The 27,494-nt window shown below is 39.6% G+C and overlaps 2 protein-coding genes across 2 annotated transcripts in view; one reads left to right on the plus strand and one right to left on the minus strand.

The window, feature by feature from the left end:
- The first annotated feature begins 915 nt into the window (after positions 1–915).
- Positions 916–27,494, plus strand: part of gtpbp2a (GTP binding protein 2a) — a 76,090-nt gene continuing 49,511 nt past the window's right edge. The window contains exon 1 of the mRNA XM_088086979.1: positions 916–1,080. The gene's annotated coding sequence lies outside the window, so the exon portion shown is untranslated. The remainder of the gene's footprint in view (positions 1,081–27,494) is intronic.
- Positions 3,702–27,494, minus strand: part of pcsk2 (proprotein convertase subtilisin/kexin type 2) — a 34,185-nt gene continuing 10,392 nt past the window's right edge. Inside the window, exons 5-12 of the mRNA XM_042502122.2 lie at positions 26,900–26,937; positions 20,881–20,957; positions 19,830–19,918; positions 19,072–19,247; positions 15,642–15,857; positions 12,424–12,524; positions 10,820–11,047; positions 3,702–4,763 (exon numbers count right to left, since the gene is read on the minus strand). Of these exons, the coding sequence (XP_042358056.1) occupies positions 4,274–4,763; positions 10,820–11,047; positions 12,424–12,524; positions 15,642–15,857; positions 19,072–19,247; positions 19,830–19,918; positions 20,881–20,957; positions 26,900–26,937 (1,415 nt within the window). The 3' untranslated portion in view covers positions 3,702–4,273. The remainder of the gene's footprint in view (positions 4,764–10,819; positions 11,048–12,423; positions 12,525–15,641; positions 15,858–19,071; positions 19,248–19,829; positions 19,919–20,880; positions 20,958–26,899; positions 26,938–27,494) is intronic.

A 27,494-nucleotide genomic window follows, 5' to 3' on the forward strand; every position in this document is an offset into this window, starting at 1 on the left:
GGTTAGCTTACTCTCCTTACTGTAACAGAGTTGTAGGCCTACTTAGGCTATCTTCGAGTATTTTTTTAAGTTGCTAGCTGGACGTATTTGTTTTTTTTGTTTTTTTTACAAGTACTGTACTTTGCTACATTTCCTTACAATATAAACACAGTCACACTAAAATCTCATGAAAAACTGTGTGAGGATGGAGCAAAAGAAAAACTAGCAAGCCAGTAGGCTAGCAGGAGATAAGAAGCTGTTTTGGAAGTCTACATGTTGAATGGCTAATTGAGGATTTGTTGTTTAACCATTTGAAACCTGCAGTGGCATCTCTCTCTTGTGCTGTTTACAGAGGCCTTATGCAAGAATTTGAACCCTGAGCAAATTGGTGCGATTTCTGTCAAAAACATGGGGAAAAAGGTAATAAACAGATTTACAAGAAACGTTACAAAATGCAAGAAATTAGTGCATTTTAGAAAATAATTTTAAAAGAGAAAGGGAAAAACATCTGGGGAAAAAGAAAAAAGTGAAGGAAAAACTATGTATGTTGATGTATGGTCAGGGCATATCCAGAGCCAACCGGAGCCAAGCAGTAGCTCAAAAAGTCTTCTGAACAGCCGGTCCATTCCAGGCCGAACCATCCGGGGGTCACAGAGTTTTTGATTTCTTAGCGGCCAATGTAGAAAATGGCTGCAAAGGCTGAGTTGCTTTCCTGGGAGCCTGCTTCTCAGTGCAGACAGCACATAGCGAAGGCTGTCTGTCACACTGAGCCTATCTACTTTCAATATTCAGGGGGAAACGACTGCCCACCCCCCTCCACTCTATTTGGACCGATCCTTGTCTTTGTTGGAATGTGATTGGCGCAGTCATTGTCGTCATTAAGAGTTTCCACCTGCGTGACGTTTGCCCGGTAAATTAGCGAAAATGGCGAAAACAAAGAAGACCGGAGCTGGAAAAAGTCATGAGTCAAAGAGCTAAAAATGTGAGTGTAAGATGCTAATTGCGACATTTTGAGTGGACTTTTCCATGGTGGATTTGGTGTGGTCACTGTTAGCCTGCCCGTTGATGTTGGACTGCTCTGAGGCTCTCTGTTGCTGTGAGGTAGGTCAGTCTCCATTTGTTTGGGGGGTTTTGAGAAAGTATAGGCCTATATATCTTGGAGGTTGGTTGTTTCTGTCTCCAGATATTTCCTTTCATATGGGTGATAAGCAGGTTGTTTTCATTTCTCACTGAACACACACAAACAACTTTTCTTGGACTGTATTGCAGTTTTTGAATATATTGTTTATTAAGTCACTGAATATGTGGCGTGCATGTAATGTGTGAACATTTGTAACTATTTCAGCACTCTACTAGCTGACTCTACACGTTTTGATACTAAAGTTAGCAGTAGTTAGCAGTATACTTCGACTTAGTGTTCTCAAGGTTTTCCTGGCCTTGTCTTGATGTGATTCAGTGAAGTGGTGATGTGTTGCACTAAGTGAGGAGGCAGGTGTCAGCAAGACAGCCTAAAGTGTAATGTTGTCAGCATCATTATCAGATTCTCTTTATCTACAGCACTATTAGTTTTAAATTTTACTGCAAAAGAATGACGTCCCCTTGTTTTAAAATCCGGCATACAGAGCACTCTAATACTTTATACATGGAGAAAAAAAGATATGAAATGTCAGGAAAAACAAGTGGGTTTTAACAGATTTGACAACGCTTCCTTGATTAACCCACAGCACCGAGAGCACCCTCATGACATGTCATTGACTTTTCCTCTCAGGTGAACATTCGTCTTCATGCACTTTTCATAATGTAATGTAATTCTATCATAGGATGACTATAGAAACATACTTAACAGAGTACAGTTCAAGGGTTCTTTTGTGTTTTTCTCCCTTTTTTTCTTGGGAGGAGGTGGATAATGTTCCTCTATGTTTAGACATCTCAGTGCTGTTTCTTTTTTCTTACTGAAAAAAGTAAAAAAAAAGTCAGTCTGCCCAGAAAGACCTCCAGGTAAACTTCTGCCAGGTGCTGTTTAATGTGCTTGATCACTGGGTGTCAGGGAGTGTGGAAGAGGTTGCATTTGGGTGTAATATTTTTTGATCAAAGTTGACAAAGACATGACCTGCTGTACTCTTACCCTCACACTAATCAAGTTCACTCCTCATGCCTAAACCTAACCAACCCAGCCAATGAAGGCAACAAAAACTAGCCAGTCAGAGGAAGAGTGGTGCGGGTCATCAGGAAGAAAAGATTGACCACAGGGGCCAGGGGCTTGCAGTTAATGAACAGCACAAAAATGTGTAACAGTGCAATAAAGTTAAGAACGACTTCATTAGAGGCTATTATTTTACCTTTATATAGTTAAAAATAAAAAGGTTGCATCTACTGTAATTAAGCACTGGTTTATTGAAACTCACTGTACAGAGGAGGGTGTCAGCAACCAGTGTGTGTGCCTACATGCTGTACAAAAATTGCGCATTTTCTAATTAAGTGTGTTTGTTGCTGTAGTCACTGTAGAGTTTAATAATATTTATTATAGCCTACATCTCTGTATTGTTTTCCTTGTTGATGTTTTATTCTGATGTTGAAGTGCAGGTTATTTATGTGGCTTAATAATGCCCTCACCACGCTGTCAACAGCTGTTTTTATTTATTGTGTGTCATATTGCCTGAGTTTTGTCTCTTTTGTAATCAATTGTACAGCTATACAGAGGAAGGCGATTGTGTATTCATTATTCATAATTAGTTTGATTCACTGGCTGCTATCTATAGAAATGCAAGTGATTGTTGGTTTGGACTGTAGGGCTTGGTGATAATGTATTAATATTCTAGTATTCTGTACTAGAATTTGAAGGTACGTCACGCAGTGTGGGACAAGGGCGCAATTTTTTAAGGTTTGCCCTCTATCCTGTGCCTGCTTCAGTGGTTGCCTGCTTACCTTTTGTATTTTGTTTGATTTATTGGGCCAAAATGAGGAGTGCCACTTCAAAAGTTTTCATGAGGTTCTAGGAATCTGCAACTTTTAAACTCACACAAAGTAAATTCACTGCAGTGCAAAAAAATGTTTACAGTGTCTTAGTATGCAAGTGAAGGGAATTCATCAGTGTTTGTAATTCATGCTTGGGCTGCCAAGTCAAATGCTTTTTATCATGATTAGTTTGTCCAAATATGTGCAATTCCTCAAAGATGGCACCCCTGTCCAAAAAAAATACCACAATATAATGTCAACTTTACTTTGTATAGTAAGAAATCCCATGTATTTCCTGCAAAATACAGCCAGAAGGCAGCACATATTCTTAAAAAATAGTAAGTCTCTACATGTTTTACAGATTTTTAGTCAATACATTACTTAAAATTGTTATGGCAGTGATTTATTGATGCTACATGTAGCACCTTAAACAGAAACGTGTCTATAAAGTGAACTTGGCATCAGTAGCTCAGGCTCCAATTTTTAGGAGGAGTGTTCCCTTTATTTGACAACACAGTACAGAATCAAAGACACACAGGGAAAGATTGAAACTAGGTGTGTAATGGTTAGGGTGCGTCAGCTTGTGCTCCATTTTACGGACTATATTTTTGAGATGCAGAAAGATTTACTCAGCATCTTCTTTCTTCTGTCATAATTCTTTGTTTGTCCATATCAGAGTTTTGGCCCCTTGAAATGACAGATAATGGCATGCTAGTTTTACTCAATATGTTTGGTCGTGTGTTGCAAATCACTCAAGTGCTTTAATAAACAGCTGAATAGATTTATTATAGCATTATGTCAAAGATTATGAAATATGAACTGAGGACCATAGGCTGCAAAATGAATCACATCTTTCTTTCCTTGTTTATATAAACAGTGCATGTCACATAAAAATATAAACAGAAAGAAGTATCACTGCTCTGTTTGCAAGATATTAAACTTTAAGTAGAATGACACAGAAAATCATTTACAGTCACAAACTGTACAACAGTTGGCAGAAGAGAGGTGCAGGGCAATTAAAGCAAGAGCATGAGAGAGTGGATTATATTTTGTTTATGTACAGTTCTGTTTAGTGTAAAAATCCAGGTTATATAGTTTCTTTCTCTATGTAGAACACATTAGTAAGGGTTACACTTTTATCATGATTGGATTACAAGAAACATTCATCGAAGGCTGGGGGCTAATCGAAACACTTGATAACAAAAAGCAGAGTGAAGAGAGGTAGACAAAAGGGAGGATGTCAAGAGATTGAGAAGAACTGAGGCGAGTAAGAGGAGGATAGAGCGAGACTGCAGGAAGGGAGAAAGATCAGAGAAAGTGGCAACATGCAGATGAAAATCTAGTTGTTTTTACTCAGTAAGCTCTTTAGACTTCTCTCTACAGCCTCATCCAGCTCCTCCTCCAGCTCCTCCTTTTTGGACATTGCAAGTTTGGACTGATAATCACGTACTATCTGGTCTATATAAGGGGCACTTTGTGTTCCGTGCAGCATGAGAGTCCACTCCTTCAGGACTCCGCGCTGTGGCTCCTCACCCTGAAAGCCCACCTCTAGGACCCAGGTCCCACGGGGGTCCTCGCCCCAGGTGTGGGTGGTCATGAAGGGCCACTTGTCAAAGCCCACCTTGGCGTCGTCATCACGTGGCCTTCTGCTCAGCAGGATGGACTTAGTGCCCATGGGCGAGGTCATGTTGATGTTAAGGTCACCGCGGCGGCTGGCGTTGACAGTAACCACCGCCTGGACGTGCTCCAGGTAGCGGACAAAGTTGTCCTTCCCCTGACAGGCTTCAGTGGTGATGGCCAGCACCAGTTTGTTGCCAGACTGGATTTTACTGGAGAGTGATAGATAGGTTGAGGAAGTTAAAACTACACAGCAGAGACAGAGAAAAGTCAGACGTCGGCTTTAAACATTAGCAGTAGTCAAGAAAGAAGACTGAAATGAAATTAGAAAGAACATGGACACAATATCATCATGATATGACAGCTTTGGGCTTCCCTGTAGCTAAGATTGAGAGAGCAGGTTAAAGAAAATAACATACTTGACCTAGATAATCAAGCCTTTTTTTAACCTATTCCCTCATCACAGAGATGACTTGTCATGTCTGCTTACTTCACCATGTAATTTATCTCAAGTGGGGGCAATAAAATACTATTTGGCTTTTACGGTACATGGCCACCATTTATATTTGGTGCCACATGTTTGTCACATAATATTCTGGCTGCCACTAGTTTGATATGATTTTAAATATTGCTGTCGTGAAGTCTAAATTAGGGTTTCATACATATTTTCTCATTAACTTAAATATATGTGTCTCAAATCCGAAGAGTAGAACAAAGTTTTGCTTTAAAGGAAAACTATGACACTTTTTTTCAGGTTCATACTTGAACACATAAAAAAAAAAACCGCTTTATTTGCCTCATACTGTCTGTGCTGGAACACCTTTATTCACTTTTCCAACCTCCCCCCAAAAAAAGCTCAGTTTGTTCTTTCTGGTCAGCGATTACAGTTCTTTCGTACTGTAACAGAGTATAGCAGCACTTACTACTGTGAAGAAATCCCCAGCAACCAAAAAAAACAAAATCTTTACAATCAGACATGTTCTAGCAGGAATATGATTTAAAATCAGGTAGGAATAAACAATACTGGCAACCAAGATTATGGTTTTCCCTGACGCTAGCATGCAGCTACATCGAGCAGTGTACTCACAGTTGGTGAATGACTGCGCATTTATTTGAAATTTTGGCGGTCTTTTATTTGAACATTTGACATAGTAACTTTAACTTTTATATATATGACAGAAAATATGGAAAAACATAAAGATCCCTGTTAAGTTTGGTGCATCATAAGTAAATCAACCAAGGATTATTTTCACTATTAATTAATCTAAAATTAAAAGTTTGTTTGTTTTTTTTTCAATAATGTTTCAAATATTCAAACTAAAAAATCAAGCCAAACACATATAAAACAGAGAAAAACAGCAAACACTTTTGTTTGAAAAACTGTCAATTAGAAACAGCAATTTTACCAAACGCTTAAATTTGAGCAACGTGCAATAATGCCTCCTAAATTAGATACATATTTAAATTTATACAAGAAATAAGTAGTTTTTGTCAGCCAACTGTAAGTCTGAGGCATTTTGTCAATAAACTATTCATGTAACATGTCACATACTGGACCACCTCTGAAGTCTAGCTGCTCTTCAGTGCATGAAGAAATCATTTTTCTTTCTATCTCGGTGCATTTGTCCAGAACAGAGTGTAAAAGCAGGCAGATCTTAGCATTGTTGTTGCTTTGTGGTAGGGATGACATACTGCTGTTCCCATCTCTTTGGGTGATGGAAATAAAGAGTGAGAACACAGCAGGGCAGGGGTGATGGCCAAAGGCTATGAGAAGGCTTAATAACATTATTAGAGGCTGAGGCTGCACTGCAGGCAGTAGGGAAATGGGGGTCGAGAGAAGGCAACAGGGACAAGACACAGAAAGTAAGCAAGGGAGACGTGTGGAACAGCACTCAGTTTGAAAAATGATTAATAGAGCACTATGCTGAGCACATAGAGGTGAATGCAGCGGTGATCTGCTGAGGGCTTATGAAGCAAATTACTATTCCCAGAAAAACAGAACAATTCGCAGTGGGGTGTTTCACAGTAAGTTACACCTTACATTGCATGTTGAGAAATTTGAAGTAACCCAACACTGACCTGTTTTTATGCCTCTGCACAGAAGTTAGCTGTGTCCAGGCATTATATTGTTCAAGTTGTTCGCCCAACCATCCCATTTTTATAAACACAACATCTCAAGAACACCTTGAGAGAATTTCTTCAAATCTGACACAAATGTCCACTTGGACTCAGCGATATACTGGCTAGATTTTGGTGGTCATTGGTAACAGTTCAAGGTCACTGTGATGTTGTCTGTCTCACTCTTGTGAATGTGATATCTCAATAACACCTCGAAGGAATTTTTTCAAATTTGACACAAACGTTCACTTGGACTCAACAATTAACTGATTAGATTTTGGTGGTCAAAAGTCACTTTGACCCCACAAAAAGTAGGGCCAAAACTGAAGTGATGACATGATGTTCACATTGCCAAAGGTCGGCTTTACTGTGACAAAATAAACCTCCTTTCGGGCCATTACTCAACGTCATCACTCAGGAACAGTAGGGGAGACATTTGGTCAGATGCTGGATTGATGACACTAATCCTGGGTACCTACCTGCAAACTGTACTGATTGTATAGATCTTCTGTGCTGCTAGCGGGGAAGATGTGTGTGAAGCATCCATGTTTTCACAGACATGGATGTAAAATGTAACTGCAACTTGACTGGTTTGTAGAGACATACAACTGCAAAGTGGTAATTCTAGTTTCTATATACAATACAACCCTGTTAACGATTCTACATAATATGGGTTGTGTAGTGTTAAAATAAAGTATAAAGAGAGGGCTGCAAAGTTATTTTACAAACATGCAATTTATTGCTATTAATTTCTCTCCATCTTCATTACCACTAAAAGTGCCATTACTGTCTATACTTAATCACTATTATTAGTTTATTAGAATGTGTGTTTGTGCATCAAACTAAATCTGGGAGTGAATATGTTCAGATTTATACAGTCTGTGGTTGAGATCTCACTTTTGACCCCAAAATGATTCTGTGCGTAGCAAGTGCGCAGTTGCCATCAGATAATGTGCGTAGTAATTACATCAGTTGGTCGTAGGGCAGGGAGAGGGATGCCTCTGAAGGGCAGGACCAGCATAGATTAAAAACAACCCCACACATACAGTGGGGCGCTGTGTGCCAGCTTCACTGATAATCAGAAGTTCTCCTCCAGCTAGGTAAGCCACAGCCAGCCAGAGCAGCTATCAGATCAGTGCTGAGCAGTGTGTTTGCAAGCATGGCTATGTTGGTGTTTATTGCTTTTCTCTGGTGATACACTATCATCAGAGGTGGGCTTGTTGTAATTATATCTCTACCACAATAGAGGCAGCTGAAGCCCTGTGGTGCTACTGTGGAAACAGTGAACTGATGAAAAAACAGAGACTGTATTTCTCCCTCATAAATACCACCTCTATGAGCAGTTATTCTTTCAGATATTTAAGGTTTGAGAAAGAGCTGATGCCACTTTCTGCAATGAAATGTCTAAAGGCACAACCACACTACATAATAGAGCAGGTCCTCTCCACCATTTGCATGTGAAGCCCTCGTGGATGCAATAAAAGCATGTGGCTCTTAGGGGATTCTCCTTTTTTATCTGGCGCTGCATTCAAGGCAGGCACACACAAGCACACTTTCACACCATGCTGTTGACTGCATCGTCTGCAGAGCACTGATTAGAGACTAAAATAAGGAATTGGAGATGTTGATGGTGACAAAAAATACACAGATACACCGTATTCAGTCTGCTTTTTTATCTTCACCCACACATTGACTCTTTGACAATGCATCTAGAAGCTCAGTTTTAGTTCACACATGCACATCACACGAAAACCTCCACCTGGAATCCCTTTCTGGATGTCACTCAGTCTAATTGATAGTGTTTTCAGGCCACGCCATGCTGGACCATTTGTGGTGCTCTAATTAGAGCGAATAAGAGGGCTAGCCACAGGAAACCACCAGGCACAAGGGAGTTCAAAGCCTCAGGATGTAGATGAATGGATGGATGGTGGAGCCCTCATGAGGCATGCACAGGGGGCCAGTGAGAAGGAGGGAAGAGGAGGAGAAAGTGGAACCAAAGAAAAGAAAGTGCTGGCAGTGGATGGAAGAGATATGGAGAAAAGATAGTGGTGCAAGAGAAGATCCTACTTAGTATGAGTGGACACAGGGTGGATAAGAATTAAAAATGGATGGCAAAGCCTGAGGATCTCCTCCAAAGCTGAGGCCAGATGGACTGTTATCAATACACCACTCTATAAGCCTGAGAGCAGGAGCTAACATTAAAGCATTTGAGATTTATCTCATGCTTGAAATCCAGTAATTCTAAAGGAATCCACATCTAATTTACCTGACGTAGTCTCTTTATCAACTACAATAACGCTAGTTGTGCCTGTATGTCTCTGCCAACCAGTCAAGTTGCAGTATACATCCATGTCTGTCCAGACTCATTTGTAGCCATGACCGTTTATAATAAAAATTGATAATGCTGCAAAAAGCTACATATTCAGAAATGTGAATTCTTCAAAAATATCTTCAAACCTCCAGCGCAGAAGGTTTATACAATCAGCATTGTTTTGGGGTGGACACGAGATTAGTGTCTCCAATTCTGTATCTGAGCAAATGTCTCCCCTTGTGTTCCTCAGTCATTGTGTTAAGTAATGGCCAGAAAAGTGTTTTTGCAGAACATTTTGATCTCACAGTGAAGTTTACTTTTGACCTTTTGGATATAAAATGTCATCACTTCATCATTGTATCCTCTTATACATTTGTGTAAAATTGTATCATAACTACCTCATCAATTTTTGTGTTATGGCCCAAAATTTGTGAGCCATCAGTGACCTTTGACCATTAAATTCAAATCAGTTTAGCCTTGCACCGGCGTGAATGTTTGTGCCAAAATTTCACAAGAATGAGACAGATGAATCAAAAACATTTGCCAGCGCAGACAAATAAATACAACTGAGATACAAGCAATTTAACAAGGCATTGAGTATTCTGACACTTGAGTCTTCTTTTTGTTCAAATTAAGCTTATAAAAATAGTATAATCTATTTGGTAAGCTCATGTAGCAAAGATTTTACATAACCATGTGTTTACTGTGTGTTTGAGTAAATCTTTAAAGAACCCCTCCAGATACGTTTTACATGAAAATACTCTGCTTTGAATAACAATTTATGTCTGATGTTTTTTTGGTTTTTTTTTTAGCAATAAAGTTGCCTACCAATTCTTAAAATTAAATCTACTCTTTCTCCCTTGGAGAATGCAACCTTTTTTAATTAAAAAATGCAACTACCAGACACAAGATGTCTCCTGTACCTCGCTGCAAGGTTCACTTTCAAATACATGGACTGCATGTTTTAAGATTCCACATCACACTTCTGTAAGTTGCATATTGGACCATGATTGTCTTTAAAACTAGTTATGTTGTCACAAACTCACCCTCATAGGTAGACGTGTGGTTTAAAGAGTCATTGGTCAGTGTTACTTTAACTGAACAGCAGCCACTTCAGCTACAAGTTACAACTGTACTATAAAAGCTAATTTACTGTTCATTTGGCTTAAATGCTTTAACACTATTGAAAAGGACTTAAACAGCCAGTGAACTTACTTAGTCATGTACACCAAACAACAATAGTTACCTAAAGTTTGGTGATATTAGTTTAGATAAGCCATTATAAGTTGCAGGGCACACCAGACTGTGCGTGCTATATTGCTTATGACTTTTTTTTTTCATGTTTAATCTGCGGAATATGTTTATTTCTTCTCTAAAAAGTTACAAAGTCTGAGTGTAGAAAACCTTTACACATACATCAGTCTGCAAACAAAATGCCAGAAGATGTCCTCTGAACATCTTTTGAGAGAAATATCCATAATCTATAACACAGAAATCCAATTCAGACGTCAAGAGAGTTGTGCATTAATTACCAAACAGCGCCTGTCAGGATATCAGTCTATGTCATAATCAATCTACAGGACCATCAGACAGACTCTGCAGCTAATCTAAATATTACAGGGTTATGAAGTGGACACTCCCATTGCAGATGTTTTATTGAATTAAGCCTTATTGGGCTTACTCAGTAATTAGATGAGCGTGTCTCTTGTGCTCAGCAGTGTTTTCCTTTCAGTGTCTCGGTGGGGACAGTCTGAAATTGTAGAGCATGTAGTGTATACATGTAAAATGCATTTTATATATATATATATATATATATGTATATTTAGAAGTCTGACTCACTGGGTTTCCTGAATGGATCCGGCTACGCAGTGGAAACGCTCAGGCACTGTTTTCCATTCCTTGGCCATTTTCACCATGCCCCCAGCGTCTAGCACACCGTAGCCAAACAGGTGGTTAAACTCAAGACCCACGCCGTTCCTTCTCCACTGGTGTACCTCATCATGGAGCTGGTTCCTCTTGGAGGTCAGGACTGACAGATGCTGCATGTCTCTCCATGTTAGGTTAGGACTGGGGCGGACCAACAGTCACCAGCGTTCATAGGACAGAGATATAGGAAGGACAGAGTGAAAGCGGGGAGACATAGTTAGCAGGCACACTAGCAAAAAAAAAATTACTGACAAATATTCACACATTTCTGCTTGATGGATTTGCGTTAATGACATGCTCTTAATTATCTAAACATCATAGTGTCTGTACTATGAGGCAGATGGTTGCCTTTGTCTGCGTCTCCCTCCATTATCTTGGCTCTGTGTAGTGACAGCTTTGTTCTGGTTGACTCACTGACTCCTGCCGTTGGTTCAAGTGTGTTTGGGCAGTAAAAAGGCCATGCAGTCATACTAACAGCCTCGTGGCCTATTTGCCGCCGGACGGGGTGAGCATCCGCACCTCCCAACAGCAACATCATTATTGTGTGTGCAGAGCAAACAGTGTTTCTTTGCTCAACTCCACTAACTGGTGTCGGTTAATGGCAGCAGAATCTTGTCAGCCTTTAATGTGAGAAACGAAGCGTCTGAGAGAAAAAAGCGGCTCTCCTGCGGGATTTGTGTAGCAGTAATTCTCCAGGTTTGAGATTTGTCATATTCGTTTAATTATGTGTGGGCGGGTTTACTTGAGTGGTATATTTTCAATTATTTTTTGGATCCACAAGGAACAATTTGCTCTGGATTCACAAGGATTATAAAACAAACTCCAGCTTGTACCACATTGTTTAAATGACATGATTATTAGTTTCTTGTAAACATCAAAAATAGAAGCTTTGATATTACAGTTAGCCTTCATACAATTTTCAGATTGAGATAAACCACTGCAGTTCATTTTATCATTCCAGTCTCTCTGCTACATACATATAGTATATAGACTGTATTTTTCAGTCTTGTACTGCGATATAAAGAGCACTGATCCGAATTTGATATGTGTCCTTGGCACGAGCACATTGAGTCTGTACTTTTGTGGGCGACAGAATAAGCCCTTCCTTGCTTTTCATTCGCCTTATGATTGTCATAAATAAGCAACTCTGTGAAAAGTGGAGAAATCATTCGTGCCTTTAAGGTGTTCAGACACACTGTGAGGAAATAACAATAAAGGGATCTGAGGAGAGAGATTGACGGAGGAAGTCAAAGACACGATGCCATATAAAAGCTCAAGGTTGTACTTTGAAAAGGAATAGAGCTCATAAATGAATTGCCTAAAAACAGTGTTCCTTTAAATTGAAGATTGCCTAAATGTCATGAATGACAGCATGTTATTGAGAAATTATACCTTGACCGGCACTTTGTTCAACAGAGAGGAATAAAATGTGTAACATAATTATGTTTTATACAGACAATCCATCTAAATCAATAGTCACTGTTGTAGGTGTGAGGAAGAAGCAGGAGGGTACATACTTTGCCTCAAGAGCCAGAGCGAAGACACCAGCTGCCTCTGGAGCTGCTGCTGATGTTCCAGAGTGACGCAGTGTGCAGTTCCCATACAGGTCTGTGGTGGCCTGAAATAAACAAATCACAGAATCGTTCAGTTAGTTAAGACACTTTCCTTCCTTCCCCGAAATTTACACTACCCTTTTATCAACAAAAAAGATCAAATACAGAATTACCCCCCTAGTTTTCAATTTAAAGGAATACTTAACTCCCAAATTACCAAATTACCAAAATTCTTGATGAATTGAAGTTATTGGGGGCCATGTTTAACAACAGCAGCACTATATCACAGCATCCTACAAGCTCTCATCCTACTCGGGCAGTTGTGGGGATCTGAACTAAAGTGAAACTTATCTTTGATCTCTTCAAAGCCAGGTTTCATTGTCCAAAACAGTAATTTCACCTAACTGAACATGGGAGCTGCAGCTGCCTCGATTGGTAGTTTGTGTTTTTGTGTGATTTTGGTGAATCCAAACCAATCTGTCAGAACACCAAAAACCACACCACCAAGTCAAACAATAACTAAAGCCTCCTACAGACTGTGAGATTTTAACAATATCATAAGTTTAGTGCAAGCTACACTTTGCGACATGGTTCTAATAAACTTGGATACGTTTGATGTATACAGGCTGTTTGGTGACTACTGAATTGCAGGCTACCATTATGTCCACTGACTTCAACATGCGAGTACAGAAAACTGTAAGTGTGCGTCATCCATCTACACTGCTCTAGTGGTGAGAGAAAAAATGACAACAAACATTGATCAAACCCTTGCTGTAGTGGCAATTATGTGTGATGAATAAAAACTGAAGAAGAGGATGAGGAGGAGAGAAGGACGGGGTCATGACTTGGGAAAAGAGGCCAACTTGGCATGCCAATTTTGCAACGAGAGCTTGAAGTAAGAATTAGCATCTAACAGCATTTAGCATTCACTAGTCCTGCTGATCAGTGCGTCATTTTATGCTGCATTCATATTGGTTTGTTAGCAGAAGTATGTCGTAACAGCAGCCACACAGTGAGAAGGGCATCCCAAATTTCTGACACTCAGAATTTATCCCAGGCTGTCTTTGATTGCAAGACCGTGATGACGTCCACCCTGAACCTCTTTTACTGTGTGACATAGGACCACGGTTTTAGAGCCACTATCAAATATATTTCCACTTTTCTTTCATGCTGGTCATCTTTCGTCTGGGACAGCCCAAAATTCCAAAGTGCATACCAGGCTTTGAACAAACAACTGCCTGAGTAGACGCTAGACCAGTAGCTCCTATGTTAAGCGAGGTAAAATTGCTGTTTTTGTCAATGGAGTCTGGCTTTGAAGAGAGCATTGGTTTCAGTTCAGTTCCCCATTGGAAACAGCTGTCTGTTTGGGAAGTACTGAGCATACCACTGGGTAAATGAGACTTACACTGCACGAGTTGTGTCAGTGTGTAAATATATTGTTTTTCTGTTCAATGTATTTGCCTCTGACATTCATCAAGAATTTTCTCTGTTTTTGGATTCTTTGTCCTCTGCAGTTTTCTTCACAAATTCATAGAAACACAGGGTGAGTTATTTTTGTTGGTCATTTGGGGATTATAATATTCCTTAATAGCATATCTCGATATTAAAGTTTTAGTGCCAGATAGAAGGATGAAAGGATGAATAAGAGCGCAGTGCACATCAACAGACAAGTAATGTTTATATTTACTAAATAAACGTTTAATCATTTAATTTGGTGCTTAATTAGAAAAGATAACAGATTGACTGAAATTAGAGCGGGACCCCTAGGGAAGAGCCATGGCTCTGTCAACAGCCAAAGGTGATTTGCATAATCACAAACACAAGCACCACTGCCTTTGTAAACTGGGATATTCTTTTTACACACACACACACACACACACACACACACACACACACACACACACACACACACACACAGTATGGAATATCACTCTATATTGTCTATGAATGAGGGCTAAGGCACAAGAGCATTCCTTTTCCGTTCACCAACCATCAAGGTCGGAAATTTGTTGTCAGTGAAAGGAAGTTCAGCTGCTGCTCTCTTATTAAAGATGGTATGGTCTTTCTGATTCTGGTGACTCATCTACTCTTCTATGATCCCGCACTGGTGACACAATTCCCCACGTTAATAGCAACAAGCCAGTTACAGTTATAGATCATTAGCCAAGGTCAGTCACTGGATTCATTCTGGTGTCTCACTTGTTCGATTATTACTTTTGTGTCAACTCTTGGCCAAACTTTTCCCTAACATGGTAAAATGAGAATTAATAAAAGAGGAATCCATAGAAATGTTTTCATATTTCCCTTAATAGCACACCCACAGTGCCTTAAACACAATGATCAGCACAGTATGGCGGCTACTCTGAGCATCTACAGCAAAATGATGCATGTGGATGTCTGCGAAAGTAATCACAGGATAGCTATTCCTCCACCTGAACCTCCATTTTTCACAACCAGCCAGCAATTACCCTGTAACAGCTTCTCAGGCTGGTCTCATCCAATCTCCTGAAAAGCAGAGTATACAGTGCCCGCTGGGCCAACTGAAAAAAAGCTATTTACAATTAAGTCTATGAACAGGAACATATTTTCGAAGGACAGCACAAACAAGTATTGAGTTGTCTTTGAATGCAAAAAGTGAACTTACCCACTGATGGATTACTCAAATGGCCTACTGCACAGGCACAGGCCTAGTGGCCTAAAATGTGAGGGACCCCAACTGGCCCTCCAATGGAAAATGTCACCCAGATTAACACAGACAAGGAGGAGACACAAAATGACTCGAACCCCAACCAAAACACCAAATTATCTCAAAGGCACACAAACAAACTACAAAGAGACACAAAACCACTACAAAGAGACACCGAATGATCACGAAAGACACAAAATGATTACAAAGAGGCACAAAATGGCCAAAAAATACCCTCCCCCGCAGCTTAGATGCATAATGACTGCAAAGGGGACTTAACAACCTCAAAGTCTGTGTTTCTGGCTCCTATATAGGAGGGTATTTGGGTCTTTTGCATATTGATGCCATCAGTCTCATAATGTGCCCACGCACGTACATACTGTAAAATGAGACTTCAGGATGTCGAAACATTTATGACACTTTACATTTGAGATGATATTTTTGAATGTTTTTTTATATATGAAACATATATGTATTTAAACACAAACACACTCACAACGCCAGCCTCTGGGTTCCTCTTGCGTCCGTTGCTGAATGTGGATGCCAGGGTGGAGGAGCAGCTCTCATCGTACAGGGCAGTGCGTCCGTCGTTGATGGCTGAGTTGATGGAGATTGTCCACATGCTCGAAGCATAACCATCACAGTTGCAGTCGTCATAGCTACCACCATCTCCTGATGCCCACACGTAGATGCTGCCTTTTCCTCCACGCCCCTAAAACAACACCGTCATCACAGTTCTGCCTTTTACTACTGTAATGGGACATACATGGGTGAAATGAGAATTGGGGTTTTGGGAATTTCACCTGACTGTACCTATACAGTATGTGTCATTGTGTGCCAGTGTGGGCTACTAATTATGTGCACAGTCTAACTCAAAATCACAAAAGGACAATTCAGAATTATACTTCTAGGAGAGATGAAGCAACTGAAAGCATGTCAACGTGTAAGGAGGGACATTTTCAGAAAAAAAAATACCGAAGACATATTTTTTAGGGAACTATCAGTCAGTCAAATCCTTACCAATACATGGAAAGCTAAACATATTTTTTCAGTGCTTCATTCACTTGAAGGAGCTGTATATGACATTGAGAGCATATCTATCATCCAGAGTCTGAGCCAGGATTGTGTACACACAACGCTAAACAGGGCGGTTCTAAGCCAGACGCAATTAGCTTACCAGTGGGAAACCTACACTGGGACTCACAGACACCACCAGCTACCACAACAAAAAACAGAGAAGCTCAGATTACAACACACACAAAGGTAGAGTGACTTCATTCTCTGCTCAGGTCACCATTACTCCACTATATCTTTACATAGCATAATAGTTGTTTGCTGTAATATTAATGCTGAGTGTCACATAGAGCACCTTAATAATTTGGCTTCCCCTTTTCTCCACCAAAAATAGTGCATGCATGCAGGTTTTTGAACACAGGTAAACCTGATAAAAATAGGCCTTTGTCTGTTTGTTTTGTTTGTTTTTTTTTTTTTTTTTTCTGTGTCACGTTCAGTGACAGACAGTACAGTGATTAGTGTCGGCCTGTCATTGCTTCTCACTGGTTAAGGGGCTACAAGTGGCATGTTCACCCAGGTGTTGTGTTTTACATCAGTGCCGATCAGTCGATTTAATACCTGTGACCACTGCAGGGTCATTTGCCCCATGAGTGAATGCAGATTATAACCTTTCCCATTACATTAAAAAGCCAGATGTTGGCACGTGTTAGCATGTTTTTATGCAGTGGAAAAGTGGCTGACACAATCCAGTTAGACCTCTTAGGTCATCAGGTGGTGGTGGTTGTAGAATAAGTTCAAGATAATGAGTTGAATACTGTGTTTATGTGTGTCTGTTGGGTAGATGTATGGTCTGTTATCTTTTGGAGGCTTGAGGTTTAATTTGTTAGAGACATGCAAGTGTACATGGTCCCTTAAAGGCCTTGTGTGCTGCAGCATTCTGAGCATATCAGATCTATTATATTTCTTTTTATTCAGATTGGGTGAAAAGGCATTGCAGTAGTCAGGGCATGAAAAAAATGAAAGCACTTTATGTCCTTCCTTTTTGCAATGGAGCATATTACCATCTGTACATTTAAACATGCAGTAAAATGTCATCTTTGTTGCTGATAGAGAGCCTTGAAACATGAAACAACTGACTGCGACTCCACACAGAGAGCATCCTCTTCACCATACGCTGCACCTGTTTCTACAAAAGGCCGACCGTTTTCCCACAGAACAAAAGATCAAGTGGAGGAGGAGTGGCATGTCCTTCCCCTTACGATGCTTATTTATGTCACTCTCTATTTGAATTGCAAAGACAGGTTTGAGCATCATTGAGCTCACCTATGAGCTTCAGGCCTTCTGCCTTCTGTCTCCTGCAAAATCCAAACAAAGCGTTTTAATTTTGCACGGCACACGGTGTCGTTTATTTCCATTATCGCTTGCAATCTGCAGTTATGTTTAAGATGCAGACTTAAAGCTGCTCTGTCTGACCCAGTTGTTAATTTAGCATAATGTGCTTCTTAATTTTAAATGTTTCTCTTTTTTCTGCACAGTGCACATCATGTTCAGCCTACACACAGAAGCTTATATAAGTGATCATCAGAATTTAAGAGGCAGATTGCAGAGTGGCTGCTTGATTAGTTGTGTTTACACGATCAGAGATGACAGTCGGCTTTGCTCCTACTCAGCTACCCTGCCTGAAACAGGGTCATTTCAGAGCATCCCACACCTGCCTGCACATGCTGCATGATGATTAATCGAGCAAGTAATTGGCAGTGGCATTGCTATCATGGCACCTTTTTACGTGTCAAAGAAGACTGCCTTCCCCCCATGGCACACTTTGGAGAGTTCTCACCTTGCTGAAGTGTCCTTAAGAAAGACCAGAATGTCAAATCAGCTCTAGAGCCCTGAAACTCTCCTCTGACTTTTTGGGGTCAGCGGTTGCTTAATAAGAAACGTATCCATGTGCAGTTAAAAGTAGTGTTAAACATTAGAAATACTATAATGAACTGACTGCCCAATTACATTCTTTGCCTATAAACAGGCTTTTTAAAGGATCAGCATTAACACAGACAACCCAATCGGCAGAATAAATGCTGTGATTGTATGTTTCTGAAAACCATGGATACAGTATGTTTTATGTGTTGCAGAAGTTTAAATTTTAAGTTTCATTATGTTTCATTGTTGTTGTTTCATGCATTGCTATTGTCATAGTATGAAGAACACTTCCCCATATGCAACATAGATAACAGTTGTGTTATTTATGTATTCATTACATTCCCTGTAACATCCACCATCATAGTTCTACTTTTAATGCAATTTGAGGAAGATGAGTTAATCAGTAATCATTAAAAGAAATAAATAAATAAGAAGAAACATCTTTTAGGTAAATTTAAAAAAAAAAGTAACAACTTCAAACTATAACTATCAACACGCTGTCAGAGAACAATAGTGTTTTGATAATCAATATGGTATCACAAAACATATTAACATTGTCAAATGTATTGATATATTGATATTTTCATACACCCTTACTGTCCACCATCCCCGTCTCCTCCTAATGAGAAAATCAGCTCATTTACATGTAATCTGAACTATGTCATATATATATATATAAAACACACAAATGTAATATATCCGTGGTTCACAAAAACATACAATTTCAACATTTTAATGTGGCTACTGAGCTGACAAAGCACAAAGCAACCTTAGTGTGTAGATCTGTCCATATTTGCATTAGTAGTGCTCAGGAGCGCTTGGCAGTTGGGTATCAGTAACAGTCAAATGAAAAGGAAGAAACAGGACTAAGAATTTATGAATGCAAAGTAAACAGACATTGTAAAAGGTGGTACAAGTGGGGGTAAAAAAAAAAACACATTTTGGCACATTATTATTAAACCCTCCACACAGGGGGTATGACATGGCCTTACCTTGTTGACGCCATCAGCCATAGCCTGCAGTGTGAGCTCCCGCGGTCCATCCACCGTCTTACCGTCATCGGTTGGACCCCAGCTGGCGCTGTAGATATCAATAACCTGGGGCATGTGGCTGATGGATGAGGCCTCAATGATATCAGTCATAAAGGGCTGGTCCAACATCCTGATACCTAAAAGAGAAACTTCTCCATATGAATCTGACATTGAGATTCTGGCAATTGGTGTGTTATATGGTATTTCTATTAGCTGTGAATTGGTGATTTAAAACCATTTTCAGCTTATTAGGTTGTCAAGACAGCACAAAACAGCACATTTATAGTATCTAAACCCTTAATAATAGCAAGAAAGTGATGTCAGCTTCACAGCAGCACAAAAATCAAGCAGTCAATACTAATTTTCTTATTTCTACTGTTACTCCCCAAACAAATTTCAAGAAAAATCTATATGAAACAGAAACATGGAGCTTTCCAGATTATTAGTGTCGTCCTGTTGCTATGAGGACTCTAACTGTCCTCTGCAGTAGTTTGTAGTGATTGTCTGAGTAGAGATGCCGTTTCAACATGCTCCAAAACCAAACAGTGCAACACCATTCTTGCACACTAATTTATACAATTTTACACATGATGCATACTGATGCATGCATTCTACCCCCGATCCTTTTATTATACTATTGTCAAATGTAAATTACTAACATCACTGACTGCTCGTTATTCATCTTGCTGTCCAAACTGCAGCTTGAATATGTCACACACCTGCCACCTTGGAGTTGTAGGCGACTCCCACGCCACAGATGTTGTTGTTGGCCGCTGCAGACACCTCTCCAGCACATCGTGTGCCATGACTGGTGATAGAAAAAAAAAAAGAGAATGTACTTAATAGGATTTGCATGAATTTACATGAATTTACAAAATGTATTGTGGGTTAAGTTAGAGATAAGATTCCTCTGATTAGATGCAACTCTTGCTTTTGTTGACTTTGCCACACTAGAATGAGAAAAGAGGTTTAGCATTTTCCGTAGCCATAAATCAATTAAAATTAGCATAAACGCTATGTGACCTGAAGAACATACTGTAGCTCAGCTGGAAGCATCTGGATTTATCCGTCCATTTGGCCATCATTCATCTGAGTCTGTCTGAATATGTTTGCACATATCAGTGTTTTGTGTGCACCATGTGAGGTGTGCCTATCTCTCCATCCCTCTACTCCTCACAGCGACACTGCAGAGAGTCAACCCCTCTCTCCCAGCATGCTTTGCTACAGACAGGCAGCTATTTATAACAACCAGCTGATTAGCCAGCGAGTTGCGCCCGACAGTCAGCAACTGCTACACTGGCAAACCCAAATACTCCCCTCTCACTCCCACACACACACACAAAGATACATCTGAGCAGATGGAGGCACGGTGGAGGAGGAGAGGCGGAGAAAGAATATATTCCTCTTTGTTCCTCTCCTCAACATGTCGCAGTGGCAGTGGATCACCCGGTGTGATTGGAAGATGGGAGGCAGATAAGGTTTTATCAGACAGAAGGTCGCCACTGTGAACACTGTGACCCTGAGAGGAGACTAGACTTGTGCTCATTCTCCTTTATCTGCCTTATCTCCTCCAAGTGCGGGGGTAAAAATAGGCTTTATGTTTTCTATTCTGTTGTGTTAGACAACAGCTCTGTTTATACTGCGCTATTATGTCTTTATGGAGCTATACGAAGAGCAGGGCTGCCAGACTCTGGGGATAACACACACGTGCACACAGAAACACACAGTATGTGTGCGTAGGTACACGGGGGTCGACTGGGTGAGCTTTACCTGTTGAACCAGTCATCTGTGTAGCGTGGAAACGGAAACGGGTCATTGCTGCTGAAGTCATAGCTGGCATCGGCATTCTGAAAGGAAAACCAAATGGATGCATTTACAAAAACAACAACACTGAGACAGAAAAACAAAAGGAGAGAAAACAGAGCATTTCATGGGGAAGTGCTGACCTTATCACTGCCTGCTCTGTCATCCGGATGGATTTTTCCAAAACTTGGCTTTTCAATGTGAAAATACTGATACTTTTTTGCTGAGACAATTTAAAATAGTTCAATATTTTTGAAAATATGCAAATTCACTTTGCCAAGAGTGAGATGGGAAGATCAATACCAATCTTATATCTGTACAGTAAATTAATTTATAGCCAGCCTCCTGTTTCACATTTTTAGCTTAGTTTAGTTTATTATAAAGACAGGAAACAGGAAGAAAGACAAGTGTCAATCAGTCACACAAAACAAAATCCTCCTACTGGCATTTATGTTGAATCTATACAAAAAATGAAAATATTGTGATAACAAGGGATGAAACGATGAACGATACATCAACTGATATATTGATATATTATTATTATATTATATACTGATATATTTAATGATCAATGATCCAACATTTTTGTTGCAAAGTGAAAACATCGATTCGTATCGTCATGTTTAAGATGCACTTTTATTTTGACATTCCCACAGTATGTCTGTTTTGCCATTTCTGTCCAGGCGAAACAATGCTAGCAGCCAAACACCAGCCAGATAACGGTAAGGTATTGGCTGTTTTTCCCTGTTCCCAGCCAATATGCCAGGCTTAGATAATCAGCTGCTAGCATGATAGCTTCATATTTACAACTCTGAGCTAGAAAGTGAATAATCATATTTTGCAAAATGTCAAACTATTCCTCTACTACAGCTGACTTGTAATAAAAAGATGCTGTAGTGTAAAGTGTTCTGTTAAAACAGTTTGAACTTCAAATCTTCACTCTACGGCAATACTGGAATAATGTGTGGTCACAGCGGGGATTTCAAGCTGAGAAAATAATGGCCCAATTACAGCCAGCATTTAATTCCACATGGCCAAAAGTAATAGGATCAGAACGAACAGCAGCGGAAAAGCAGGAGAAACAAGTCGGAAGAGACACACATCTCCTAGAGAGCATTAATGCAGTCAACATAATTACCAGAATAGCCATGTCTGAACAACTCACACAGAGAGCCGGATTCAAGATTCAACAGACATCCTCAGGATAGTCTCACTCTTAGTGCTCTTTCTATAACATACTTTCAAAGATCATTCAGGCCACTGCAATCTGCTGTAATCTCTTCTTTACCCATCGCTCATGTCACCTGGAGTGGCAACTATTTTTTTCTCTAGCGCAGTGTCAGGTCCTTCATGTGGTCATGAGTATGGAGAAGCTACAGCCATGTTTATTTAGCCGTAGAACTGAACAAATCAGATCAATCTTGGGGGCTGTTTCCACGATCGGGCCTGACAGCTCTGCTGGCTGACATTTAGACGAGATGACTCAGTCAGCGACAAAGAGAAAGCACAACGGCAAAAGCTTACTGACCCAATGGAGAAACACTGTAATTATCACAATGTGGAGCAGGTGACTGTAGAGGAAAGTAGCGATGCTTAGGTCGGCTGGGGTTGCATGATGGTGGCGGTAGACAGAAGTTGAGATGTGATAATAAATAGAACGGTAAATGCCATCTCCTTTGTGTTTACTTCTCTCTTTTTTTCTCCCATGTTGGAAATGTAAATGTCATAGAAACTATGTAAAAATAAAATATTTTGAAGGGGTGGTAAAACAGCAGCAGTGAAGATGGTTAACAATGTAAAAAGTCTAAGATTTGGCTTGAAAATGTTGTCAGTGTTCACAGAGAGAGAACATGCCAACCCTAAGCAGGTTTTGTGCTCACATCAGGAGCAGGAGTGTGTACATGTGTGTGTGTGTGTGTGTGTGTGTGTTGCTGTTTTTTTTTCATTAAATGGAGGGAAAAGTGCTGAGTCCCGGTAATGACATACGGGGCATGGCCCATGAATCACTTGCTGTGCTTCTCGTGCTCATATCTGGATTGCGCCCAGTCTCAGCCACGTCACCTTTCCCCGGCAATCCTCGTATGTTCGCCATCCCCGGAGCGCGTGGTAGGAGAGCAGTGACTCATAGCTGCTGTAGTGTATTATGTCCCATTTTTTCTAGAATAAGTTTTTAGAATTCAATTCATAGAAAATGACTTACTCAGAAGTTTGAATTATTGTACTTTTCTAATGGATGTCCAGTTTCTGCCACTATATACTTCTAATTCACTACATGTCAAAAGATTATATTGTATGATTTACTCCACTTAATGTAATACCTTTTTAATGATTATACCTGTTGTTCTAGCCCTTTTGGCTTGTGACCCATGTATAAAAGTAGTGTCTGGTTGATTTTTTTATGACGTGTTAGCAGTTCCACCAAATAGTGATTTCCTCTTTAAACTTCTCAGATGAATTCATTTAATGATGGTCCAAGGCCTAAATCGGAAAAACATCTAAAAATTTGCAGAAAAGCAAAGATTAAAGAAACGTTAGTACAAATATATGCAGCAGACGTTAGTGTTTTATATCTTTATCTCCCATTAATCATCTCATGATCCCCAGATTTAGCTTGTGACCATTTGAAGAGGGCCAGACTAGGTTTTATTAGTAGTAATTACCAAAATAAAGTAACTTCATATAAAGTTAAAACTGGCTCCAGCTAATGCTACTTCAAGTTCGGCTAAGGCGAAATATATGTTATGAGTTTGTCACCCCACAGAAAAATGTGTTATTAACCACCCAACCAAATCTGAATGATGAAGTATTTAAAATTTGTGAAAAAAAATTGGTAATCTCTTCTCATAGGCTGGGGGGGGGTGTCCATTAAAGGTGCTGAAATGAAGAACGAGCCACTGCAAAACGACAGACTCTCATTAGCAGCTAGCCCAGTAGTGTAAAGCACATACACTCTGAGTCGAAGAATGAGTGAGCCACTTTGCAGCGACAGCCTCTGGTTCAGCAGCTAACATTAGCACAAAGCACACGCCCACAGCAGTGGCCATGAACTGCCAGTAGCTGGGTAGCCAATTCAGGTTGTAACGACTGAAAAGTATGTTTCTGACAGCTACCTTCATTGTGTTTATATTTAACTGTGGCATTTAACAGAGTTGTCTGAAAGGGCTATGAGGTCTTGCTGAATGTAGTGAATTGCCATTCGCACATTGGGCATGAACGAGACGACACTGATGTTATGCGCTCTAACATGAGGTTTTATATATTGGGGAAGGATTATAGTAAGGATGGCTCCATTGTGTCACTGAGCTATAAATATAGGCCAGCCCAAAAAATCCTGGATACAGAAATGGTGAAAACTCTTTTCCCCACAATGCTGTATTGTATAGTTCACAGTTTTTCACTTTTTAAAGAAGTATCATCTTAAATGTATAATGTATTTACAAAGACATCTCTGATTTTAATTTAACTTATTTGATAATAATGGCATATAACAGTACATCATTCACATAAGTTTTTTTTTTTTTGCAGAATGTGCACATTTTAATGATAATACTTAGCTACTTTTAAAATAGGACTTTTAATTTAGAGCTTCTACTTTATATTGGGTATTGCTATACTGATACTTTCACTTGCATAAAGAATCTAAGTACTTCCTCCACCGCTAAAACACAAATATTTTAGATTGCGAGCAAAGCCTATGATTTTGATTTGTATTTGTTTATCCCTGACTTGTTACTATACATATGTCAATAAAGAAGCAGACATAATGCTGCCAAAAGAACCTCATGTATCCCTTATAGGGTCATTATTCTTGTTACCATAGTGTAGCTGATTTCAGTAATCCATTTGGTGCTGATAGCCTAATCTGTAATCTAGGAGAGTGGGTGTAGGATTGTATAATGTGACCTTGCTTGAAAGTCCTTTGCAAGATGCTTTAAAGTCAACGATGAATGAAACTATTTCATGAGGTCCAAGCTTATAGTGACACTGTCCGTCTATCTACTACTGAAAAATTGGTTGTGAACATCATCAAAAGCCATTTCTGTTACAGCTTATGATGAGCACCAAGCACTATAAATCTCATATCTCGTCTAGTTAATTTTACAGATACTCTCACGTTTTCTTTTTTATTCACCCACTCCTGCTCTCATACAGATTCTAACAAAAGCAACATATGAGATTAACTTCATGGTAATGTGACATCATAACATGTTGTCATGGTAACTTCCTGGGGTGTAATAAGACTTGTAACAACATGCTCCATGAAAGGGAAACAAAACCCAACAGCACACTTATGCTCTTTTGGCACAATTCTTTTTGAGCCAGAAAAAAACATCATCCACTGATGGATGCTGCCATTACTTAGAAATCCTCTAAATATTGTAGTAGCCAAACACAATACCAATATTGAACAGCTGTTGGCAAACTTGGAAATAAAGAGTAACTGCACACTTGTAGCTCTGTTGAAGGAATGAGGTCAAACTCAACATAGTAATTGTATTATGAAGAAATCCAACCAGTTATCCTTTGTTTTATTCTTATCAGTAATGTTTTCCACTGCTGCTATCTGACATCAAATCCTATTGAAGGCAGGAAATAAGTGATAAAGTGTATCTACAATAATATCACTTGTATAGGCCTAGATGTATTTATTTATGCAAAAGCATTAAAGAACTACAACTACTGTCATTTGCCGGTAAATGTGCCATGAAATTGAACTGTCACATTAGAAATGTCTTATATCAGGACACAGACAATGGGCTCACCGTATCAAAATATATCTTATGAGCTGTTACAGTGTGACCATCAGACCAAATGGAAAAATCTTAATAACAACAATGCCCTTGCATAAATGAAGATTTGGTTTTCCAAAGCAAATACACACAAAAGATTCACAATCACATAATCAATTCAAAAATCCAACTGAAAGATGGGAACCCAAAATGATATATTTTTTTATGTTTTCAGTCAAATCACAGTAGGAGATCTTTGTCTCCAAAACACCATGACAACAGTAACAAAACAATATCACATACACAGCGTCTCTCTCTCGCGCACATGCTTACACAAACACATTATAGATCTATGCACAGCATGATCCATCAATCCAGTAGAGCGTGCTCCTGCATCACCCCAGCTGAGGCGGAGTGTTATTTTTGGGTCAAGACTCATGTCTGTTCACAGGCAAGAAACATGCAAAGGCAGAAAAACATAGCAGTAAGTGGACAGACACATGCACACTGGGGAAGAAAACAACAATTATGCAAGCCACATTCAAAATGATCACACTGTGTACATGTGAGCTGAGGCGGAAAAGAAAAACAGAACACACCATGTAATCCGTAATACCTCTTTGAAACAATATATTAATAAAAATGTAAGCTTTAACTACTGAAATTTCTTCATAAGATTCTTGCTTTAAAAAAAGCATGGACATAACTATCAAAAGGGGGTGTTCTGTGGCCATCGAAGCACTATGACTCACTCTTTCACAACATTGTGTTTTTCTGGAAGGTTTGCTTTTGAACATCCTGGATTCAAAACAACAGCACAGTGCAGTCTCACTGACAAAACTGCAAATTTTATACTCAAATCAAACTAAGCCTTCTGCATTTCCTTGTTCCATTTAGCAATCCCTCTTGTCCTTTAAGTTTTTATCAGTATTCTGGAGATAGAGCATCACATTATGCAGCGCCAACTACCCTGGCATTATCTCTGCTTGTGACAGATCGGCCTGCCATTGTGCCTGCCACAGTGCAGTGTGCATTAACATTAAACAGCTTGGCTGGCCGTCTGCCTGTCTCTGCGTCCTCCAGGAATACAAGGAGACTCGGCAGCCATGAAGGCAACTTGGAAAGCACCTGTCACTGCCACTGGCACAGCACACTGCAGGCCATGAAATCAACCACCTGAACCCCAGCTTCACTTATTAACAGCACTTCAAAGAAATGAAGGAAAGTATGAAATTCAATAACACTGAGGTACTCACATAGTTTGATGCCAGGTCTGGATGTAGATAGTCGATGCCTGAAATGGGATTTTGACATTAATCAGAGATGTAATTAAGCTGAAGAGGGAGAGCTTTACAGAGGAGAGTGTGACCTCAAGACAGGAGACGGAAGACAGGAAGTAGAAAAAGGCATGAATTCACAATTCTGATGTGTCACAGCTGGTTTTAACTCATAAACATTTTACCATAGATACAGTAACACCTTTTCTTCAGAATAAAAGTTGACAAAACATGCAGAAAGTTTTTATTTACTCCATATTTGATGATTTTAATTTCAGAGATATACTGAAAGGATTAAAAGGACAGTGTGTAGGATTTAAGTGGCATCTAGAGGTGAGGATTTCAGATTGCAACCAGCTGAAACTTCTCCCCTGAGGTCTTATTATATAGAAAAAAAGGTTGGACCCAGTGATTTAAACCAGTAAAAAAAACACAGAATAAAGCAGTTTAATGTTTTTTCCAAAATGTTGCAAAGTTTTGCCAGCTTGTAAATAAATAGTTATAATTGAACGGTTTAGCCTTTAGAAAACTTGGGTCTTATGTCTTATAATAAATCCTAATTTGATGGAGTGTA

The sequence above is a fragment of the Plectropomus leopardus genome, chromosome 13, assembly GCF_026936395.1.
Source record: "Plectropomus leopardus strain MGB_pleo_1.0 chromosome 13, ASM2693639v1, whole genome shotgun sequence".
Lineage (NCBI taxonomy): Eukaryota > Metazoa > Chordata > Actinopteri > Perciformes > Serranidae > Plectropomus > Plectropomus leopardus.